Source organism: Fukomys damarensis, unplaced genomic scaffold (assembly GCF_012274545.1).
Source record: "Fukomys damarensis isolate Sample0158 unplaced genomic scaffold, DMR_v1.0_HiC HiC_scaffold_29, whole genome shotgun sequence".
Classification (NCBI taxonomy): Eukaryota; Metazoa; Chordata; class Mammalia; order Rodentia; family Bathyergidae; genus Fukomys; species Fukomys damarensis.
This window is the reverse complement of record NW_022900941.1, coordinates 23154894-23179769: the sequence shown is the minus strand read 5'-3', so window position 1 is coordinate 23179769 and position 24876 is coordinate 23154894. Positions and strand designations below refer to the sequence as shown.

At 33.7% G+C, this 24876-nt stretch overlaps 1 protein-coding gene across 2 annotated transcripts in view; it reads left to right on the top strand.

Annotated features, from left to right (window-relative positions):
* Lrp1b (LDL receptor related protein 1B) overlaps positions 1–24876 on the top strand; it is a 1779190-nt gene that overhangs the window by 793479 nt on the left and 960835 nt on the right. For both annotated transcript variants that reach the window (XM_033757153.1, XM_033757154.1), the window contains exons 4-5: positions 13055–13174; positions 19201–19329. In XM_033757153.1, the coding sequence (XP_033613044.1) occupies positions 13055–13174; positions 19201–19329 (249 nt within the window). The remainder of the gene's footprint in view (positions 1–13054; positions 13175–19200; positions 19330–24876) is intronic.

Below are 24876 nucleotides of genomic sequence, written 5' to 3'. Positions count from 1 at the left end.
AAATCCTCAGTATTACCACTTGAGCCTAGTGTTTTCCTTGTGAGAAGATTTAAATTAAAAATCCCATTCTTTAATGTAGGACTATTCATATTGTCTAATGCTACATGAATTTTGGCAGTTTTTGTACTTCAAGAAACTTACAACCTTCATCAAATTTATTAAATTTATCAGAAGGCTTTTTTCAATTTTCTCTTATGTTTTTAATCCTGCATGGTCTATAGTATATATATTTTTGCCTTGATGGTATTTATAAGTATGATTTATAATTTGAGATTCACAGTTTCTTTTTAGTTTACAAATTTTATAAAGAACAAATATATGTAAACATGAATCATAAGTGCTAGCAATAAAAAAATTGAAAATTAAACATTACTATTTGTAATATCAGCAAATATATAAAATTCTTAAACATATATTGAAATGATACATATGATATGTATATAATAGAATCTCACAGGCTTAGTTAACTTTCTCATTGCTACGAAATACCCAAAACCCAAAGTGAAGAGAGGAAAGGTGTACTTTGGGTCATACTTCTTCAAGGTTTCAGTTCACAGTTGGCTGACTCCAGGCAGGGTATCCTGGCAGAGGGGCGGGTGGAGGAGAAACGGCTCATGGCAGGTCAATGGCAGCACAGCAGTGAAGTAGGAAGGAAGCAGCAGCAGGCCTGCCTTCTTTCTCTCACTCCATCTCCATCCAGGCTATCTGCCCCTGGTTGGAGACACCCGCACCTAAGCTTTGTCTTCTTATTATCTATGCCACACCATCAGTGGACAATTTAGTAGTCACACACCCTTGATCCCAGCATCACACATTTAATCTCACCATCACATATCTTGATAGAGCCACCTCTGTAAAGCCTCACCTATGACCACATGAAGCCTTCAGAGGAAATCTAGATATAAGTCATAACACTTATGAAAATTAAAAAAACCTAATAAATATAGATATGTGTTATATTTGTGAATGAGGAGGCTCAGTAGTATTAAAATGCCATTGGTCCCCAATCTTAGATCCAGCATAACTAAATTCCAAATTCTATGGAAACTAACAAACTGATTCTAAAATTTATATAGAAATGCAATGGATTTAGACTGTCATGTACTTGGATAGGGGAAGAAAACAACAGGACAATTTTTAAATTTATTGTCTTCAAAACTGTGTGACATACTAAAAAAGACAGGCATGCAGATAAATAAAACACGAGTACAAAACCCACCAATATTTGATCAGTTGACTTTTGACAGAATCGCAAGGTAATTCAATAGAGAAATCTCAATTTTTTCAACAAATGGTGCTGATAAACTTAATGTTTTTATGAAAAAATGAATTATGTAAAGATGCAAATTTCCAATGATGAATGTCATTACATTGTATACCGTAAATGTACCAATAAAATTAAGTAAAAAAAATTAAAAAAGGAAAAAATGAATTTTGACTTATATTTTGTAGTTCATATGGAAATTAACTCAAAATTGACCATAAACTTGAAAATATCAGATGTCTAGAAAAGCAATAGGCTACATTTCCTTCAGAAAGGATTTCTGAAGTGTGACACTAAAAGCAGGATTCATGAAAGAAAATGTGGAGGTGAGACTTCATTAAATGTAAGAAATATTTTTTATTTATTTGATAAACAATGTGGTAGTAGGCTAGGACAAAATAGCTGAGGAAATTGACTTACAGAAAGATTGGTTTTTTCTTTGACAGTTTTTTTGGGATTTCAGTCTCTTGTCATTGCTTCCATTGACATGTGCCTGTGATGAAACAAAGAATCCCAAATAGGATGGCATGGTGGTTCAGAGGTGCTCCCATAATGGTGGCCTGGGTAAGAGTTTGGGAGCAGCCAGAGTTGAAATATACCCTTCAAGAACACAGGCTTAGTGACTATATTTGCTCCAGAAAGGCCCTATGTTCTGAAGTTTCTGCCACTTCCAAGAAATTCTCTCAAATTATGAATCTATAAGAGAATCGATCCATTAATGAGTCTTTTAATATTCACTTCCTAAAAACCCCACCTACGAATATTGCTACACTGGGGACCAACCCTTCAATATGTTTTTCTTTGGGTGACATTATAGGTCCAATCCATAATAAACATTTATAAGAGAATACAAAGAGGAATTATAGGCTGGAAGAAAATATCCTCAAACCATATATATTTGTGTTTGCATACATACATATGGGCATTATCTTCAACAATCAGTTATAAGGAAACAATCCACTGAATTAAACTGAGCAGAGGGAGTTTAGCTCAGTGGTTTTGCCACCTGCCTTGAGTGCAAGGACCTGAGTTCGATCCCCAGTACCAAAAAATAAAAATAAAAATAAAACAAATAAATTAAACTGAGCAGAATATTACAGAGAAATTCAGCATAGATATGATTTTTTTCGCAAAAATGTACAAGAGAAATGTTCAATATCATTAATAGAAAATGCAAATTAAAATGATGATTCAGTATCATTACATACTTTTTAAAATAGCTTAAAATAATTTTTAAAAAAGCTAACATGGCCTGCAGTAGGGAGAAGACAGCATACTTAGATGACTGATGTATTTGTGGTGGGAATGCAAAGATGTGCAGCCAGATAGAAACGGTAATTTCTTATTGTGGTGAGTTAATCAGTGTTAGACTTCAGTGGGAACATCCAGCTGGTCAGTGTGGCTCTGGGTATGGAAGTTGTTGCTGGAATGGCATAAAAGGAGAACTGGAGGGGAAGATTGCAAGCTACTGATGTTCATGAAGAAGCTGCCTTTCTGTAGTTTTGCTTCAAAGGATCTTTGGCTTCTATTTTCCTGCGGGAGAACTTCAATCCTCATCTTCATCTTGGATGTTATCTCCTGACTCCCGGGGCAGATCTCTCAACTTCTGACACAAATCCTTCACCCTGCTGGCAAAGAATTTCCAGTTTCCCCCATTGGCCCTTGGGTCTTTCCATGTCTTTGATGTATACGTGCATGGGACATAGCCATAGGCTACACACCCTTGACTATATCCTTTGGATCTCCAGAATACTGACAGATGTTTTGCACTCTTCATCTGACTCCTGTAAGCACCGATTAATACAATTATGAAATGAAACACACATTTACTATATTGCCCAGTGTTATGGTGTGTATCTAGATGTCCTCTCAGAGCCTCACACACTCCAAGCTCTTTGGATCTAGGGAGTGTGATACTAAGATTAAAAGTGTATGGTAATGAATTAGTCCACTGATTGGAATTAGGATAGTTTTGAGTGTGATCAAGTGGATTTATTGAAGGCAGAAGTCACACCCTGGGTGTGAGTCCCACCACCCAAAAGGATTATAGTCTAGATAGAAATAAAGGGAAATCCCAGCTGGCTGTGCTCCTACTGTTTATGCCCACCATGTCGTGGACTGTTTCTCCCTGCCATATTTCTGTGCTATGCTGCCCTGCCTTGGAGGCAGCTGAGTATGGACTGAACCTTTTAAACACTGTGTGCCAAAGTAACCCTTCTGTCCTTTAACTTTGGATGTCAGATATTTTGTTTCAGCAATAAGAAAAGTAAGATACCCAGACATCCTCAGATATATTCAAGTTAAATGATAACCTCTATTTAAAAAAAAACTAATATGTGTTCATATCAGCTTTCTCCATCAATTGCCAACTGAATAAAAACTGAGATACATGCACGCAATTGAATACTACTCTTCTAAAAAATAAAACTACCAATATTAACTAAAATATACATGTATCTCAAATTCACTGTGTTAAATCACATAAACAACTCAAAATTAAACACAGTGGATAAATCCATTTAGATGACATGTTGAAAAAGTAAAAATTACTCAGACGGAAAACAGGTTAGTGATTACCAAAAGTGGCAGTAGAGAAACATAAGTGCTGAGGTACACAATGGAGATATTTTAGAATAAGAATTCTGTATCTTGGTGGTGATATCGGTCAAACATAATGCGTATGTTTTTGACAAGTACATGCATTTGTCAAATCATACAGAACTACATTCTATTACATTTAAGTTATTCTATTACATTTAAATTATATCATAAAAATGACATCAACAAAAATGTTTTAAAAATTGTCAAAATGCTATTTCTTGATACCCCATAACACACTGAGAATTTGAGGCCAGGAGTCTGGCCTTTGAGTCTGGAATTTGAGGCCTCCTAGAGCTAGGCAAAGGAGTCTGGCAAAAAAGTCCACTTTACCAGTCATTCAGAGCATCTAATCTCTGCAAGGTAACTCACACTGCATCTTACTAGGCCAAAGAAACGGGTGAGAGAACGAATAATGTGACACAAATTAGCTCCACTCTAAATATGTCAAGCATGCTCCTGTGGACAAGAAGGGCTGGCTGGCATGGTAAATAGCTGCATCAGCTTTGCAATCTCTGAGTACAAATAGTGAGTGACACTTTTTTTTTTGAGACGCTACATAACAAAAGAACATTTTTTCTTATTACTATTATTATACTTGGTTAAAAGGCTTTATTATACATGCTAAATTCAAGGAGTAATTTATTGTTAAGAATGAAACATAATCTCATGTAAATTAATGTCTCACCTAACATATATTTGGAAAGGTACCTATATTGTTTTATTTATCTTCAAGGACTTCCTACATTTTATATTTCTCTCAGGGAAAAACACATAACCTGAAGTGCGCAAATGAAGTAGCTCAGCTGTATTCTCAACTGTCCCACTAAAGTTCAGTACAGAATCACTATGAATGTTTTGCATAGCTCTAAAAGTAGCAACATTACCCATTAAAATGACAATTACTGGTTCTTCAACTTAGAGCTATTTCTATAAACTGAAAAGGAAAGAAAACCTATAATAGTAATTATTAGGCATTGCTGGAATCTAGTTTAAATCTGGTTTTACTTGATTTTCTGTTAGGCTCTTTTTACTCTGAGGTAGGTCAACATAATTTATTTGTACATGTTTCCTAAATAATATACTTACATTTGTAAACGTGCTCCCTAAATTGCAATATTATAGAGCACAATCCTTAAAGACAATGCCAATTAGTGTAAGTATTTGGTGAAAATCGCTTGGGTAATTTGTTAATTGGCTCATAGTTTTGTAGAAAATTAAATGAGGATGTAACATGTTTTTCTTCAGAGAGCAATATTTACATTTGATAGAAATAAGGGGGCTAATATGGAAAAACATTTGCTTTCCATTTTGTTTACTTACGGCAGCGATGTTCCATTCAGGTAAGGAATACAGAATTACCTGTACAACGAAAATCTTCTCCAGAATGTAACAATGCAAAATTTCCAATCTGGAACTCAATTTTGTAATCTTCAAAAAGAAAAGGATAGCTGCTGGGCGTGGTGGCACACGCCTGTAATCCCAGCACTCGGGAGACTGAGGCAGGAGGATCACTGTGAGCTCGAGACCAGCCTGGGCTACATAGTGAGTTTCAGTTCAGTCTCAACTACATAGTGAGACCCTGTCTCAACGCCCCCACAAAATAAAAAATAAAATAAATAAAAGGATAAAAGAGAAAAATATTCTACTGTGAGAAGATAAGAGGCCCCGGAGTTCTTAGAGTAAATAAACTATAAAAAAATGAACTATATTAGGGCATTTTCTGTGACAAAGTACCTGAGGTTGTTGTGCCCAAGTCGCGAAGTCCCCAAAGACCACCAAGGAGTCATGTCCGATGCACTTGCAAGAGGAGTTTATTGCAAGCTCGAGCTTGGACTCTCAGGTGTCACCGTCACAGCGGCTTCAGACTGAGAGCCCAGATCCAACTTTGAACCAAGTTTATATAGGATTTTTCTGTTGCTATTTTTAGTTTTTCCCTTATCATCAAGGGGTATCGGGAGGGCACATTGGAACATGACCTAATGCTTACATTTGCAAAATTATCATGGGGTGCTGGGAGGGTATGTATTGGAAAGTTACCTAAGGCCTTTAGAGAATTAACTCCTCTTTTCATTAGACAATTAATTCCTCTTTTCTGACTTTTGCTAAGATATATAACTATCTATATCCACTATAATTAATTCCTATATTGATTAGATCACACAAAAAGAAGATTTTCTATTAACTATGATTAATTTCTATATCAGCTATAACTCAATTCTATATTAATTGAATTACATAAAAAGAAGCTTGTCTTAAAAAGAGAAACAAAGGTGTAGGGAAGGTGTGATGCGTAGGGAAAGAACAAAAAGGGAAAAGAAAAAGATGTGAGAGAATGAAAAGATGAAAATAAAGTGTTCGTAGATGGGGAGGGGAGGAGGGGGTGAAGGGAGGGCAGAGGTAAGGTGAAAAAATGAGAATCAAGACTTGTCATGTAGAGGTACATGATCCCAACAATGAATGTAACTGTACTGTATCCCTAAAATGTACCAATAAACTCAATAAAATTAAAAAAAAAAAGAGAGAAACAGAAGCAGGATGGAGATGCCCTAAAAGAGGAACCGAAGCATCGAATGGAAACTGTTACATAGAATGGAATTGTTCAGGAGCACAGAGAAACTGCAATTGCTGCAACTGTCGCAATTGTCAGAGGAACTGCCACATAGAATGGAAGCTGTCACACAGAATGAAATTTCTCATAAAGGAACTTTTGCATTTACTCTATTCTGGGTAAGGGGTTTGGAGCCCACCATGACCTGGAAACTTGGTCCTCACAAGGTATGAAATTTAAAAAAAGGAAAGGTCTATTCTGACTTAGAGTTTCAGGGATTTCAGTCCAAGGTCAGCCAGTTCCATTGCTATTCCGGTCTACAGCAAGGCAGAGACATCATGATGGATGGGCATGTGGAGGAAGGCTGCTCATCCATAATGGGTGGAAACAAGCAAAAGGAAGAGGGCCAGAGAGACCGTGGCTTGGAACCAGATTTAGATCCCAAAGTCATACTCGCATTATCCACTTCTTGCAGCTGGGCTCCACCTCCTTTTCTTTTCTTATTGATTGATCAGTGCTCTGGTGAAGTTGCAGCCCTCGTCTGCCGTCCCCTTCCCAAAGCTTATCCTTGAACATGTGAGGCTTTGGTAGGGTGTGTGAGATTGGAACCTGAACATGATTAGCAATAGATATTTTGTTTCGCCTAAGGAGTCATTTATTTTAAACTATAAAATAAAAGTGAAAATAATAATTTTAGTAAAAATGTTACTATATATATTTACTATATAGTTACTATATATCAGGCGTTATTTGAAGATATTTTATCATTTATCCTATTGAGCCTTTTGGAGTAGTTTCTGTTATTTTTATTTTGCATACAAGGAAAATATATATCTTTATAATCTTTTGTCGATATCATGGTATTATATAATAAATAACTGATACCTCAACGAATTTCAAATTTGGACTGATACCACAGTTATTTGTCTCACCAGTTCTTGTAGTCATTCATTTCAATTGCTAATAATACAATATTGTAGACAGAGTGAGATATAAAACCATGATTTTTTTTGTCTGTTTGGTTCATGGTTCTTAAGTTGGAGGGTTGTATCTGGTGATGGTCTTATTGCTGGCAGAGTCATGAGGTGGCAGAGTGCATCGTATGACAAGAGATAGATTGTGTATTTGTAAATGTGCTTTTTTCCTGGTTCTAATTTCTCTCATAAAATTACTAAAATTTATTCTTGGAGTCTATACCTTTGTGTATTATGTGGCTATTTAAGATTCTGTCCTCTTTAATTTCTCAAAATGTAGATTAATTTCAACTTATAAATCTTTAGAGGACACACTGTGATCATTTTCAGATCATAACAGTTCTTATGTCCTGTCAGCGTGGCTTTTTAGGACTTCTGCCACCCCAAGCTCCTAGGAATTGTCTGCTGGATCTCCTGTACCCAGATGTCTGACAAGTGAAGGAAGAGTGGAAGACTGTCAGAAAATTTTAGGAGTCAAGAGAAAAAGTGGCACAAAGCAATTCTACTTGCAATACATTAACTAAAAATCAGATATAACACTAAGTCAACTTGAAATATACCAGCTTTTTAATTTCTCAGGAAAAGAAAACTAGGTTGATAAGCAGTTAGCTCTTTTGTGCCACTCTCATACCCTTGCATTTTAAAATGAGCTTTAGAGTTAAGGTATTCTAGATCTACAATTTAAAGTCATAACATAATAGTCTAATATCACTCAGAAAAGTAGATAAATGATAAAAGAAATCCAAGATACTGTATGAATTTTTTTTCATTTTTGTCCCCATCTTACTATTTATTAGTAATCCAAATTTAGAAATCTATTTTTTTATCTTACTACTAAGTCAAAGAATAGTTAGAAGCTTAGATGCCTTAAAGCTACCCACTACTTGTAAACTAACTTGTATTTTATAAAATCTCTTCACTTTTCTTTTTTCTATTGTACCCAATAATAACTTTTTGTTTAATCAGAGACAGTTATAGTTGGTCATAATGCTGAAGAGTGAGGATTGGAGACCAACCATGTTTACATATCTGTGTTTTTACTCCACACAGACCCCACAAAAGCTGTGCTTCAGGGATATTTCATCCCTCAGGCATTAGCAATCTTCCTACTCCAGTTCAAGATCCAAACCTGTATTAATATTACATGATCCAGCGATTCTGCTTCATGAAAGGCACTCTGTGAAAACTAATGTTCAAGTACCAAATTTTCTGTTGTACTAAAATAAGCTTTCTAGCATTAATCTGATGCACTGTTAATTATGTACATAGTCATTACAGTGATGCATGTAATTAGGCATATATTCTAAGCAGTTCAAATAGATAACTTTACAATAATTAGTATTGCTTTCACAGTCAAGTCAAATTTTAAATTTTAGTTTTCATGCTGTTCTTTATAATTCTTCATGATCTGTTAGCAGAATCAATATTTACCATTTTTACACAATATATATAATGTTTAATCATCTTCCTATAATCTCTAGGTACATACACTAATCCTCACGTGAGATAAATCCAATAAAGCATAAGCTAGGTTGTCCTTGTTCCATTGCTTGTTTTTATTTACCTGTCATATTCCCACCTCTCACTCCAAATAGTGTTTGAATTCTGGCCTTTCAAATGTATTTTTCCCTTTTCAGTCATTTATCTTCCCCCTAGTTGGTATTTTTCAGTATTCACTCTCTATCCTGCAAGCATTTCAACATTAGGATTAGTAGAGAGATAAACTTAGGTGCAGTTAGAGTTTCTCTTTTGGATTGAGACAGTAAAATGCAGTAGTTGCGCTGCTTATATTAAATGGTGAAATGGTAAATTTGAATCTCTGAATTAATATTAATCAGTGCCTTAAATTGGAGACCAAATAGATTAGTTCATGCTTTTTTTTTTTTTTTTGGTACTGGGGATCAAACTCAGGATCTTGTGCTTGCGAGGCAAGTTGCAGAACCACTGAGCTAAATCCCCATCCCTGCCTTTATTAATTTTTTATGCTACATAACTATGTATAATTACATCTAAATCTTTTTCTGGGAGTAAACTTTCCTGCCTCCTCTTTCTTTTCCAAATCCTTATAACATTTGATTCTGTCCTCACTGCTCCCCTGCGATGATTTTGAAAGGTCTCTGTTGATTCTATTGGGAAATCCAGTGCATTACCTAGGCTTCATCTGTTTATTGTCTTCAAAGTATTTAACAATGGTTTTTCAGTTTATTTCTATGGATGCTCTACTTAGGTTTTGTGACACTCTCTAGGTGCTCTACAAATGTATTTCTTTATTTCACTTTTCTTTTTTCCCGCATCTTCTATTTCATGTTCACTTGTAGAAATCCTTCTTTTTTTTTAGTTGTTTGTTTGTTTTGTATCTCAAAAATTCCCTGAAGAGACAATTTTTATTCATTAGATTTCAGGTTCCATCTTGTGTTTTTTACTTCCATTTCTACATCTCTAGTCTAAACTTCTTTTTAGAAATAAACCCAAATTTTCAATTCTGTGGTCATTATGCTACTAGCTATTAAACATAAATATAGTAAAAAATAGACTAAATTATCTATTTTACCTGATCAGAGATGATACCCAAACTTGTTTCCTTTTACACCAAAGCTAATATTGACTTATTGATTGAATACAAAGCTTATGAAAAATTTTTGTAACTTTAGTAAACTACTAAATCTAGAATGCCAAACCAAAATCCAAAAGTAAAATAAATTAATTAACTAACTAAAGCCTATATTATGGTTACAGCTATCCCCAGATTGTACACTGGGTATTCGAGTAGTTGTTAGGAGTGCAGCCTTATAGTTATGATGAATGACCTAGTTTTGAAAGCAACTTCTGTTATATACTTACTGTACAGTCTCGCATTCATTATCAACTACTAGTTTTCTATTCTGTAAAATACAAGGCTTTAAAGAATTTACATCTTTGAAGACTAAACATATCATAGTTTCTTAATGTGTCTTTTTTTTTTTTTTTGTAGCAGGGATTGAACTTGGGAACTTGCGCTTGCAAGGCAGGTGGTAGAACCATTGAGCTAAGTCCCCGGCCCAATAGTTTCTTAATGTGTAGCTGTATTTTTAGTGGGAAAGGGCAAAATTTAAAAAGAAAATATTATTGTACATTTTTATTAATAGTACAATTATTGGCTGTATCCAGGGTCTTTATACACGAAGACTACTATCATTTATATTACTATATTCTTATCATTAACCCAACATTGTAACCTGTGAATTTGATGTCATTGATTTACACATTGGTAGAAGTTACATAAAAAATAAACAAAACTATTCTAAGTAATTCAAGAACAAAGGAATTTAATTAAAACAAGTTATAATTGGAGTGGTGAAAATCAGAAATTGAAGAGGGTGCAATTCACTATTAAGGTATGTAAAATAGGAAGTAATGAGACATGCTGAATCTACAAGTGGAATATAGGCAGAAAAGAAAACATCATGATTTCTGCCCTTCAACATTATATGGATAGTAGAAAGAAGAATACTGTGCATGAGGCTGTGAAATAGGAGGTGACTAAGAGCATAGCACATTAGAGACATATGTATGAATAGGAACCAGAAAAAGTTATCAGCTGTCAAATGCTGCAGAATGGTTAAGGAAGGTAAAGTAAGGCACCGTGATCAACCTGGCAGTTACTAAAGATTTTGCATAAACAGTTTCTCTAGAGCAACAGAGATAAAAACTTTTAAAAGCTGTGTTTTTTTTTTTTTTTTTTTTTTTTTTTAAGTTTGTTTTTTTTTTTTTTTTTTTTTTTTTAGTTTTTTGAGACAGGGTCTCACTATGTAGTTGAAACTGACCTGGTACTCACTATGTAGCTCAGGCTGGTCTCGAGCTCACAGCGATCCTCTTGCCTCAGCCTCCTGCGTGCTGGGATACCAGGCTTGTGCCACCACGCCCAGTTTTTTTTTTTTTTCTTTTTTCAGGGATAAAAGTTTGATGGGGATTGGTTTATGGTAGAAATGGAGGAAAAGAAAGAGGCTAGGTAGATATATTTTCTTTTTCTCTTTTTAATTACAAAGAGCAATGGAAAAATTAGGCATAGAGTCTAGCTAAGAAAGTGAGACCCAGAGCTTCTGTTTGTAAGTTCAAGATAAGCAAGAGCATGTTCAGCACTAAGAATGAATTAATACATGCTTCCAAAGCTTTGTTAAAAGGCTGTAGAAGTCTCTTGGGTTTTTTCAGCCATAGAATTCGTGAGATAATATGAAAGCAACCATAGAAAATATATAAATAATGTCTGACTGTGATCCAATGAAAACTAATTTATAAAATAATGGATTAGGACATTAGTTTGCTAACCTTGACCTGATATAAATGGGAAAAATGAGGAATAAGAGAGGAAATAGATCACAGCTTGAGCGATAAACTTGCTTATGTGAGAGGAGATTGGATGTATGCCAGGATGCAGTGTTAGAGCTTTCATTTTGAGTTCAACTAAGTTTTGAAGACAAAGGGAACAAAAATATGCATAGATTAGCAGTAATTGAGTTTAAACCCAGAAAAATCTCTTCTGATTGATTCTCAAAGAAGAAGCAAGATGATCACAAATGTATGAATATTAAGGAAGTGTGGAGTTTTAAGAAGAGTAGATATATATAGAGTGTTGAAAATAATTGAACTAGAGAAATACTGTAGATAATTATAAATACCTAGTACTCAGTTTGAAATGTTCAGATTGTTTTTTACATTGGATTTTTTTGTTCATTTAATTATTACTATAATTCATTTCTGAAGCCCAGGCTACTCATGGCAAATAACAGCATATGTTGAATCTTTTAACTTTAGTCTTCAAAATACTTCTTTTTCTCCCTGGGAAAAGGGAAAATATATGAACCAAGATGAATTATATAAAGGTGCAAATTTCCAATGATGAATGTCATTACATTGTGTACCTTAAATGCTCCAATAAAATGAATATAAAAAGGAAAAGACAGTGGCATTGTTATAATAAATTAATAGCTTTATTTTCAGACAATAAAATTGGTCATGCATGTTATCCAAATATTGTTCTAGATTAGTAAATCTTATTCCTGTCATAATTTGTTTTGCAGCATATTTATTCCTGTCACTTTATCTCTGTTTCACTCACTCATTACATTGAATTTTAATTTGCTCTTGGGATTTACTAACATTTACTTCAATGATGTATTTATTCTGAAAGAGTTCTAATATAATGAAATATATTATGCCTAGTATTTGTACAATATTTCCCACCAATAAAAAATAAATTATTGAAATGGAATATATTTACATTGATTGCTAAAAAACTTACACATGGATTGCTAAATCAACACAAGCTTGAAAAAGATGGGAAATCAATTGTTATGTCAGATATAAAAGGCATGCATACTGATATCAACCAATGAGTTGACATTTTTCCTTTGAAATAATTCAATTTACCAGAATTTGAAAAGATTTTTGACTTTGAACAGAGTAATAAGCTAAAAAAGTGGAGGATCAAACAGATTGATCTTAAATTTATTAATAATACTTCAAACAGATACAAATATTGTATTTTAAAGGCACAGGTATCCTATCTTTTCTGGATCAATCACCAAAGCATTTTGTGAGAACAGTCAAATATTATGTACTAAATAATATTTAAATTCAAATAATATACTATATATAGTTTAACATGAAAACTACATTTTTCCTCTACAGAATTGTTACTCAGTTGCCAGCAGTTGAACTGTCAGTATAAATGTGCAATGATCAGAAACAACACAAGATGTTACTGTGAAGATGGCTTTGAGGTAAAAGAAGATGGGAGAAGTTGTAAAGGTATGTTTAAAATGTAATTCTATTTGTATTAGCTAGCTTACCATTACTGTTACAAAATACCTGAAAGTATTAATATAAAAGATGTAAAGGTTTATTTGGTTCACAGTTTTGGAGGTTAAAGTCCCACGTGCATTGGCACCCTTGCTCCTGGGCCTGTGACAAGGCATTATATCTTGGTGAGAATAAATGAGAGAGAAAGCCTGTTTGCCTCATAGCAAACAATGAAAGAAAGAACTGAAGAGTTAGTCCCATAATCCCCTTCAAGGTTATCCTCCCCATAACCTAAGACCTTCTATGAGTTATCACCTCCTTAGTGCCACATACTAAGTATAAATCCTCCAGAGAATGTGCTTTTGGGTAACATTTAAGAATCATAGTATGGAACTGATCAAAATCTTTACAAGTTTAGCTAACAGAAATTGGCCTCCCTGAAAACTTATCATTTTTTGCATTCAATATTGATGGTTTTTTTGGTTTCTTTAGATTTAAAACTTCACACTTATCTCCCAAATATAGACTTACATATGAATTTATATAAATCAATTTTCAATATATGCTGCAATAATTTAAAAACCAGAATAATATAATATACACAATAATAATAATAATATAAAAAGTGGAAAAACATATCTATAATATGAAAAAGGAGAAATGTTTTCATTAACTATTAACACATTGTATGTAATTCTTGTGACTTCTTTTTACTACCTTTTCTTTCTTTTCTTTTTTTTTTGTATGGGGGACAGATCTTTGGTCCTTGTGCTTGCAAGGCAGGCGGCAGAGCTATTGAGCTAAATCCCCAGCTCTTGTGACTTCTTAAATAATGTTAAATATAGTATATACTGTCATCTACTAGAAAGATTATTAAATAATTGAAATTGCAATTATTAATCATATAATATTATTTATAATTTTTGCATTGATAATTCCAGCAGTTCTAGTTCTTTTAGTACCAGTAGTAATGAATGTAAATAAATATATATTCTGTCATACACACACACACACACACACACACACGCACACACACATATATCATAATGACTCCCTGTACCTTGCTGAAAAATTCTATCACTTCTCCATTTTACTGACTCCAAATATATATAATCCGAAACAAGTACATATTAGAAGTTGCACACATTATTTTTATGTGGTACTTAGAATCCATCTGTCTATATATTTTAAATGTATTATAGTACATAGAATATTTTTATATGTGACATATATTTTATATATGGTTTTAAATATTTTTTATATATAAAGTTTTATGTATATAAAATCAGGGAATAGCTGCATTCATAGCTCAAACAAGTCATGAGTATTTTCCAAAGCTTTTGTGCATTGCTGATTATTTCACACCTTTGCTTTAGAATTGTCACTGTAACCTTAATGTAGAATATTAAAGTTGAAAGAATCCTTAAGGCAAAATCTTGATGACAAAAACAACCAAAGTGAGATCCTGAGATGTTAATTGACTTGCTTAAATTCACACATCTTCTCAATGATAGAGTGGATAGGAAAACTTGGTCTGCTGAGCTGTCTTATTTTCCTCCTGAAGAGAATCACTGGCTTTTCAGGTATAGGGACTTAAATTTTAGTGTATTGTTTATTTGATTTGTGAATAATATAAATGTTGTAGAATATTTATTATTACTTAACAGACCCAGATGCTTCTATACTTGTGTTACACTGTTTTAAACCAACCCTTAAAGTCACATAAAATTTTGGACATTTATGAAAAAATATGGGCAAAAGCAAACTCCAAATCATCATCAAGGTCATCCTGAAATAAATGCTGCCACATATAAATATGCCGTTGTATATGCTTGCAATGTGTAGTTCAAAATAGCCCTCTCACTTTATATGTACCTGTATTGTATGATTCTTACTCATTCGCTACAACTTACTCCTGTAGCAATCAAGATTTGCTGTTGCTTCTGCATGGCTAGAACTGAATTGAAAACTTGGACTTCCTCTTAATGAAATGCATAAGCACAGCCATAGTCAGTTGCTTCTGTTGAAGATTTGTAAAGAATTGAATGGCAATTATTGTGGAAGTCATCAGTGGAAAAGGAGATTTTCTCTGTATTCTTTGATGACCACATCTGAGAATCATTTATAGGTCCCTGAAACTGTATTTCTAGTACTTACAGTCAGTGCTCTGCCCTGAAAGGAAAAGAAGGGGAAGTAGGATGAGGAGAAGAGATGGCAGGATCACAACTCATGATGTATCTATTTCACTGTGACCAATTTTGTGGAATTTTATCAATGTCATGGCAGTATGTTCTAAGTACAAAGAACAAAAGAAGTCATTAATCATAGATTTTTCAGGATAACAACATCATATCAGAAAAGTTGAAATATAAACCAATAATACTAACCTTGAAAAATCTGTCAAAATATAAGGATCGTTACTTCAACCAGGGGCTAGATTTTACCAAGTGCATGACAAAATTTTTTTTCATTATCATGGTAGACTTAGTTCTAAACATTGTTTTTCCTAACCCATAAAGTATTTACTTCAAATGAGCTATCCATAACTGCAGATTATTATAAAGAAATCTTAAAATAAATGCAAATTCATTCCATACAAATGCATAGCCTTCCAAATTAAGTAGCCTCTTGTTCAGCTCAGCAATCTTTTTGCTTTCCCTTAGTAATCTACATTATTAGCTAGGGTTTTCCCAGAAGCCAACTCTGAAACAGAGTTTCAAGAATTTGATGATTTCCCTCCCCCCACCTTGGTGGCAATGAAAGGTGATAGAGAAAAAATTAAAGAATCAAGCAGGCTACAACAAAGTGTTGTTGAAACTTTAGGGTGTGACAAAAATCCTCCAAGATGATAAGCCAGGAAGTATTCTGCAGTTTCCCAGGGTAAATTGGTTGTGTGCCAGAGCTGGTTCCACCTTGGATGGTCTTGCAGCTACCCTAAGAGCAACTGGATGCTCATGGGAGGAGCAAGGGCCTTGCAGAGCCGCAGGCCCAGTCAAACCTCCACATGGGAATAGAAACACACTTAAACACTGGAGGGATATGAGCAGTCAATATTTGTTATAACTCCCTCAATTATCCCTTTCATATTTCACTCCAAGTCTTTCTTATTCTCTTAAAATATGTCCTCTTAATTGATTCCACTTAGCATAACTCATGAGCTTTATTTTTCTAAACAAATTTTCTGGATAGCATCTGTTATTAATTTAACTTATCTTTATTTCTCATGATTCTCAATTGTACTGTCTCATACTTCTTTTGCTGTCATTTCAGAAGTTTATTTTTGTATTCATTTTTTTTCTCTCTATAGATGCTTAAAGTTCTACCCAAATGAACTTTTGCCTTAACTTAGATGGTCAATTTTTATTACATATTTTTAAACATTACTTCTCTAATGTCTAACATCATAGTCAATAAATGTTCCCATTTCTCCAATACTAAAAGAAAAACAAAAACAGAAACACTTAAAACACAAATTCTTCCTGGATGCTGCATCCTCTGATAGCCATCATTCCTGCCTCGCAAGTTCTTTGTTATCAATGATCATTAACAGTTGACCACATTTACTTTCTCAGTTATCTTTGCTTCACTCCTCCATCCACTGCTATCTGTTTCCAATTCTATACTTTAAGTAAAGTAGCTTTAAACAATACTTTTCCCTTAAGGTCCAGTTAAAATGGGCTAAGATCTTGAATTTTATTCCCTACAGAAGTTGAGTTTTCTGAATACATTTGTAGTTTCCCAGAACTCATATCTTTTTTTATCTTCACTATGTGCTCCTTCCATTTATGTAACGTTTTGAGATTATATGTGCTTATATGTGACCTTTCTCCCATCTATTCTTAATAGACCTGAATTAAAACTCAGCTCTTTGCCTATTGGTCCCTCAAATTACTGAGTAAAATTTACTTAGCTAAGGCAATTTATGTATGTGGTAGAATTTATTACAAATTTGCAGTGAGAAGGTTTTACGTCACAACACAGAAGCTCTACATTATGCCAAGATCTGTATACCAGTTTCCCAGTTGATAAATGCAAATGACAATTTTAATTTATATTTATTGTATGTCTTCATTGTGTATAACTCTTTTGAATACTGACACACTTTAAGGAGTTTTTTTACTCCTTAGAATATTCACAATATTTCCATACAGAAGACCCATGGACTCCTTTTTCTTGTCTGACCTTTGCTCATCTGGTAATGTTTTTCCCCAGCCAGTTTTTTCCTTCATTTCCTGTTTCTATGGAAAAAATCAAACTTCTTTTTTTTTCTTTTAATTTACTGTGTATATGCTATTAACACCCAAATAATCTAGGCACATCTCATGATACTTTTATTACCTGTCCCATATGTCCATTTGCTTATTACACATTTTCTCAAGAATGTTGTATGGAAACCTTAAATTTAACATAGAAAAATCAAACTCATTTGCCCCTTCCCTGATATCTCTGCTCAACTTTGTTCTACCTATATTTTCTGTTTCAAAGTAGGCTCACAGTTCACTTCTGTCATACTAATCATTTTCCAAAACTTATCTATTCTACTTTTTTTTTCCTGTCCTTTTGACAAAGGGTCTTGCTAAATCATTCAGGCTGGTCTTGAACTCACTATGTAGCCCAAGCTGGCCTTGAAATTGTGGCAATCCTTGGCTTCAGTCTCCCCACTGCTGGGCTTAAAGGAGTGTGCCACTATGCCCAGAAGTCTATCCTATTTCTTAAACTTTTGAGTTCATTTCATTTTCTCCATTTTTATTGTCCCTTACCTATTGAAAACATGCTTCAAAATACAATTTGTTTTATGGAATTTGCACATAATTAATTTTCCAGGATCCATTCTCTGCAATCATCAATGGCTCTTTTTATCTATGTTCATAATTTTAAAATATACTTCTGATCACAGGGATCATTTAATTCATACTTTCCTAATGTCTATGTGTAATGTACTGCTCCTTGGTTTAGCATACAAATTACTTCATTAACTGGCATACAAAGTACATTATGATCTAATCTCTTACCACTTCCCCTTGCACTCCCTCGCTCCACTTGACTCCTTATGCTTCTGTGGCTCTCTCTATGCTATCCCAGTGCCCTTTATGTGTTACTTCATTTTACTGCAACATTCCTTTCCATCTTCTGTCATGCTTTGACTTATTTTTTCATCTAAGAAACCTAGATTATTCTTTAAATTCATTGAAGTAGTAAAGTTTTTACATAATATTCCGACTTCATTCCCTAACAACTTTATGTAGGGTTCTGTTTCTGTAATAACTAGAGTATGCTTTATTATAAGAAAATGCTTAGCATCATAGTAATATTTCACTAGACTTGTCTCATGTAAGGGGAGAGCATACATTTTTGCAATTCCTTTTTAATCAGAGATTAGTGCAGTGGTTAGTACATAGGACAGACTGCATTTGTCTACATAGTTAACTTCTGAGAGAACATCTATTTTTCTCATCTGTTAAGAATCACTGGATATCTGCTATTTATGGAGTATTAAACTAGATGATAGAGGAAGAAGCTACACAGAGAGAATGAAACAAATTGATAGCAGGAGGACTTCCGATATTAAAATGAATTTTTACTAAAATTCTGGGTTTCATAATTCTTGATAGTTTTCACTTCTAAAATTAGTGAGTGTGAAATATATAGTGTGTCTCACACTCTATTTAATGTGTGACTTAAAAATTATGTTTCTAGACTAATTCTATGTTAACATAGTGAAAAAGTCAACAAATATTTATCTCAATGCATTTTGTACCTTAAAAATTCCAAGGACTTCTCACCTGCCCACCACAAATACAGATAAATGTTGCTTTATAATATATGATTTGGTATTAAATTTGATATCATATTTTGGTAATTATTCAGACAATATTGAATTTGGCTTTCAGTTAGTGTGGTTTTGAAAGGATTTTAGTTGTCAGCTCTTTTAAAAATACTACCATACTTCCAAAGTTCAATTACCAATATTCTTCAAGGAGAAATAACTTTTCCAAGAATAAAGCTGCTTATAATGATGCCAATTTACCTTTTAGATCAAGATGAATGTTCTGTTTATGGTACATGCAGCCAGACCTGCATAAATACCCATGGATCCTATGCCTGCGGGTGTGTGGAGGGCTACATTATGCAGCCAAACAACAGGTCTTGCAAGGCCAAAAATGGTAAGCTATGCTGTTTTGTCTATTCAAAATTTCTTGTTTCCTTTCTAAAATTCCCTTTCATTAGAAATTTTCCTTCATTTTAGTGCACTCTTCCATAATTGGGTATCCAGAACACTTCTTGCAGTTGTCACTGGTTATTATAAACTTTTTTTGTTGTAGTAGGAAGTTTCTAATTAGCAAAGCTTATTCAAGAGAGATGAATTAGTTGATTTGAATGATCCATTTCCTTTCTGGATATTCCTAACAAAAGTTCTTGAAATATTCCTAACAGACTTTGCTTTTCCTCCAAAATTAATGCTCCACATAATAAAGTGATCTGCTGATACATAAACCAGATCATGTTATTCTCTTCCTTAAATTTCTCAAAAGTTTTCACTCATTCTGAGACTGCGGTGTGCACCACTCATAGCACAATGAGGGCCTAGTCATCTGGTGCCATTACCCCTCCAGGATCATCTCTTTTTACTCCATTTGGCCAGGGTCAACACTGGCCGCACTGGTTTCCTTCTCTTTCTTATAGTATAGGTGTCTTACTTTGAAGTCAATCCACTGGCTATTGTTTGTTTGTTTATTTATCTGTTGCCTACAATATGTTTATTGGTAATGTTTACATCAATGTTTTAATACTCAATTTTCAGCTGAAATATGAACATGTAAAATGATCTTCCCTAACTATTCTGCTTAAAATATGTACTCTCCCTGTTTCACTACCTTATTTTGAAGTTTTTGAATAGCACTATCATTTGAAACAAACTCATTTATATATTTGTTTTCTTACTACATGATTTCTCCAACATTATATAAAGGAAGGAAGGAAATGAGGGAGAGAAGGAGACATAACAGATGGAGGTAAAACAAAAGGGAGAGATAAGAGCAAGAGAAAAAGGAAAGACTAAACTGTCTTTTTAATTAAAATTACTAAAAAATGTCCTGTAGTTTTCTATGATGGAATTTTATGTTTTGAAACTACTTTTTAGCCTACATTAAACACTCAGTAAATATTATTGATTTATTGATTGGCTAATGCAATAGTTTTGAGATATACTAGTAACAATATGAGAATTTTAATTTTTTGCAAGTTGAATTAGTTCCAGAACACCATAGGCTCACATGTAACATGATATTCCACCTAGTTTTTTCTGACTTCCTTTAAATCTGATTTTGTGTTATCCATCTTCAAATTATGATGTGTAGAAAATTACTAAGTGTCAACCTTCCCCTTACTAATAACTGTTAATTTAAGCATGGGATAGAATTATCTTTTCTCAAGTCATATTATGTGAAACATTGGATTTTCTCAGCAAGCTGCTGCTATAGGCTCTTTATACAAAACACCATTTTCTGTTCAATGATTTCTTTGAGATAGTGTCATTAATTATTTAGCAAAGTTATTTATATGGAAAAATCACAAAGAAAGAAGCATTTTTTTATTTCTTATTTTACTTCTTTCAATTACTGACTTGGTGAGGAAGCCCTATTTGTTTTGGGGATGCAATCATTGAGAAAGACCAGTTCGTGTTATATGATCCAGTTTTTCTCACTACTGAGAGTTTTGATTTAAAATATTGATGGACTAAACAAGTAAAAGTCTTGTTCTTTGCTATTTATATTGATCCACACAATATTGCTGATTACACTGGGAGAGCATAATGTAATAAATTCTATACAAAGAAGCACTTCTTTTTTACAGTAGGAGGTTATTTGATGCTAATAGACTGATACCAGAAAGGAATGATACATGATAATGTCTTATTACATCAGGGAAATTTGGTGACTCTGGAATTGATAATGAAACATATAAATAATTTCATTTCTGGGTCCTTAGCTTGACAACAGTAGTCCTAGAGAGGTTGAAGAAGGCAGAATTCCCATGGGAATATTGGTGTACTTTATAGTTTAAGGGAAACAAGTTTCTAGTATTATGGGCATAACTGTATAACAGTACTAATTCTAAAGGTCACATGTGTATTTGAATCAATACACTTGTAAAATTCAAGAGGAAAATTACTGGTTTCATTTCTGTTTTCTCATATTTCTAGCAGATGGACCAGAGGAAAGTTTGGCTTTGAATATCCATACGGTTCTACTTTGTGAATCAGAATTTAAAACTGTGAAAATTGTTATTATATTGTATATATTATATTAATTTGTTATCATATAATACTGTTTTATGTGCAACTACTGCTAGTAAAAGGTTGTAAATTAAACCACATTTGTGTCTAGTCTTATTCCTGCTTTTGGATGAGTGACTAAGAATGACCCCTTCTTTTTGTTTTATCTACAATTTTATTCTGCTTGACTACAGACAGATACTCCCTCCAAATCAAGGCCGACATCCAGAGGTTTCAGCTGCTGGGGATTGTGGGAAACAGGGAAGGCCAGAAAAGGATAATTTAAGAGTGCATTTATGTAAAATGTCTCCAGATTTAGAAGAAAATAAAAATATCAAGCTGAAATGATGCATTGATAACCTAAAACTAGACTGAAGAAGTGGGTTCTGTGAAGACTATAGCAGATAAATGATGGAATCAAAAATCTGGGAAGAGTAGCGTTTTACGGGATCAGGCAGCTAATTGGCTGGCAACCTGATTATAAAGGAGCTAAAGAGGTTCAGCCTAAATTAATATTGTGGTGTCTCAATTGCACTCCAAAGCATGCCATAGCTGTTTATTTTCAGTGTGACAAGTCCTATTAATTAAATAAATCAATCTAAATTAATTGGTTATTCCACCTTTGCAATATAATGCCTGAACCCAAATAATATTCATAAGCCTTAAGAGCACCTTTAAGAAGTAATTTTACTAGAGGGAGGGGATTTCTGGCACTGTGGCTGATGGGAGAAGAGATTAATGTTAGGCAGGAAACTTGTCATTTCTACTGATTAACATAAAGCAGATTTTCTACACTTAGTAAGATTGATTCCTACTGCTGAAATATTATATCCATTCATTTCAGAGCTGAAAAGGACTTGAAAGACAATCTAGTCCAACTGTACACTTCTCAGTGTATATTTAATTCTTAGTATTTGCTAAAAGAAAGGATGTCTGCAAAAGACACTTTCTAAAAATAATTTTAGATATACATACTTGAACAATTCTATATCATAGCAGAAGACATGAAATTATGATCATCATGAGTTAGCAGTCATTACTTTGGAAAGCAATAGGCAATAATAGCTAGTAATTTTCTAATTAAATGTTAAGATGCTTTAATTGGGAAGGAAGTTGAAAACAGCCATTTGTGGATACCCAGTAAAAATTCCTGTATGTTTTTACTTTTTATTTTGAGAATAGATTTCTAATAATGGCTTGGCCAATTTGAAATATAGTTTTTTTTTAATTGAGCTTTCTGCCGTGTAACTGATTTAAGCCAATTTTGCTTTAGAAACATATGTAGCAGGTGGGTAACCAGAACTGAAAGCAGGCTCTTGTAGAACCAGTAATAGTGGAAGAGGTAAACTGTGCTTTTATTTCTGATAAATTAAAGCTCACTGTATTATACTTTTCAATATCCTATTTACTAAAGGCAAGAACTTAAACCTAAAGCACAAAATCCAACCACAAAGACTCTACAGATTGTAGTGAAGCAGTAGTAATAAAAAGAACACTAAACTTTATGTTCATTATGCCAGAGCCGTATATTAAGTCATGCCTTAAGAAAGAGTGTATCTCTTTCCTATGAAACAACTATAGCACTGAGAATAGAGCACATTAAATAACTTGTATTATAGCTTACATTTTGGTTTTCATTGATTAGGGAAAAATGAAGAAAAAAGGGAGTGTTTAGACAATAGAACTCCTAGTTGTAGGAATAGTAATCATAATCTCCATGGAATTATAGCACCAAAACTAGAGTAGGAAAGGAAAGTTTTCGTACTACTTTACTTTCTCCTTCCTTAGATGTACTTTTTAAAAAGACAAACTAGAGAAAGAAAATATAACCTCCTGTGCCTTTTTATTCAAAATCTTAAAGTTAGTTTAACAGTTCAGTATCTTCTCTTAGATATTTATATTTTCCTTTGGGAGGTAGAAAATTACCTGTGGGTTGCTGTTAGGGCTTATTCCGTTTATGGGAGAAAAGCAGGTTCTTGTATAGTGAGAGAGAACTTCTCTGTCTAGAACATCTCATTGATATGGAATTGATTATTCGAATGTTCTCTCTAGTTATATTTTTAAAAGCATGACATTGAAATACATCTCTTCTTAGGAAGGGTCACAAATTAGGTTTTAATAACCTTAATATTTTATGACAATACTGTGTCAAAGAATTCAGAGTTTCAGAATACTGCTATATCTGGCTAAGAATGGATTCCCAAGGAATGACTGATACATGAGCCACCATTCAGAGGTTTTTTTTTTAAACTGTTTTTCAATGGTCCAAAAAGTATTTCCTGTATCACTTATCATCTCATTGCGCCTTGATTGTGAATGGCACTTGCTGACTTGGTATGTGAAAGCTCTCAGCTAGCAGTGTAGAAGTGAGCCTTTTAGATCAGTACTAGCATAGTAATTCAGATTTGTTATTCATTCCTGTTACACTTATGTGGATGAAATTTTGAACACTGTGGTAAATACTAAGTGGCAGAAAAACAGACTTGGTGCTTATGCAATTTTTTAACCTTTTAGAGAACAGTGAGGTACTAGAATGTTGCGAACCAATACGGTAGTCAGAAGACTGACAAAGATTCAAAGGAGAATGGGATATTTTTACTGGTTTTGCTGCTTTATTCAGGACTGACTCTTAATTTTGCTGTAGTATTGACCTCAAAGAGTTGTTTGGGGAGCTCTCTAAAGTCTCTTTAGGTGTGTTCTCTCCATCAGTGTTTCCACTTCAACTAAGTAGAATATTCTAAAACAGCTTTAGCTATTCAAATACTGCTAGAGGGCAAGCACTCCTCTCTATAATCAGATTGTATTACTTAATTTCTTTTAGAATTTATAAAGCTACTCACTCTGCCTTTGTTATTCTGGTCTCTTGGCCTGCCCATACAAAATATTTCCCTATTTAATGGAATTACAGTATTTGTAGCCCTTATATTTTCAGGATCATCACTGAAGTGGAGATTAAATTCCATAGAAAAGAAACTCAGGACTCTCTGATGCATTTTCATTACCCAAATTACAGACATGTTCTTTTCCTACCAAACATTGTTGATGAGTAGTACAGTGTTAGGGTGTAAAAATTCCTCATGAATATTCTATATAGGTTTTGTTTTTGGCTTCTGCTAGAGAACATAATCTTCACAGTCTAGCAATGCTCTTAATATGTGTAATTTCTTTTTCAGCAACCAAGTTGCAGAATTGATAGGAGAATGCAATCTTGGTATCTTGTGTCATTGTACCTTCCAACTATCTATAGTTTAAGAAAATATCAGCTGTTGAAAAAATGCATATCTTTGACAGTCTTTATAGTTTACTTATTTACTGCAATGTAACTGGGGATTGCTTTGAGTATTAAGAATTACTTGTCGGGCTGGGGATTTAGTTCAGCGGTTCCGTGGCCTGCCTTGCAAGCACAAGGACCTGAGTTCAATCCCTGGTACAAAAA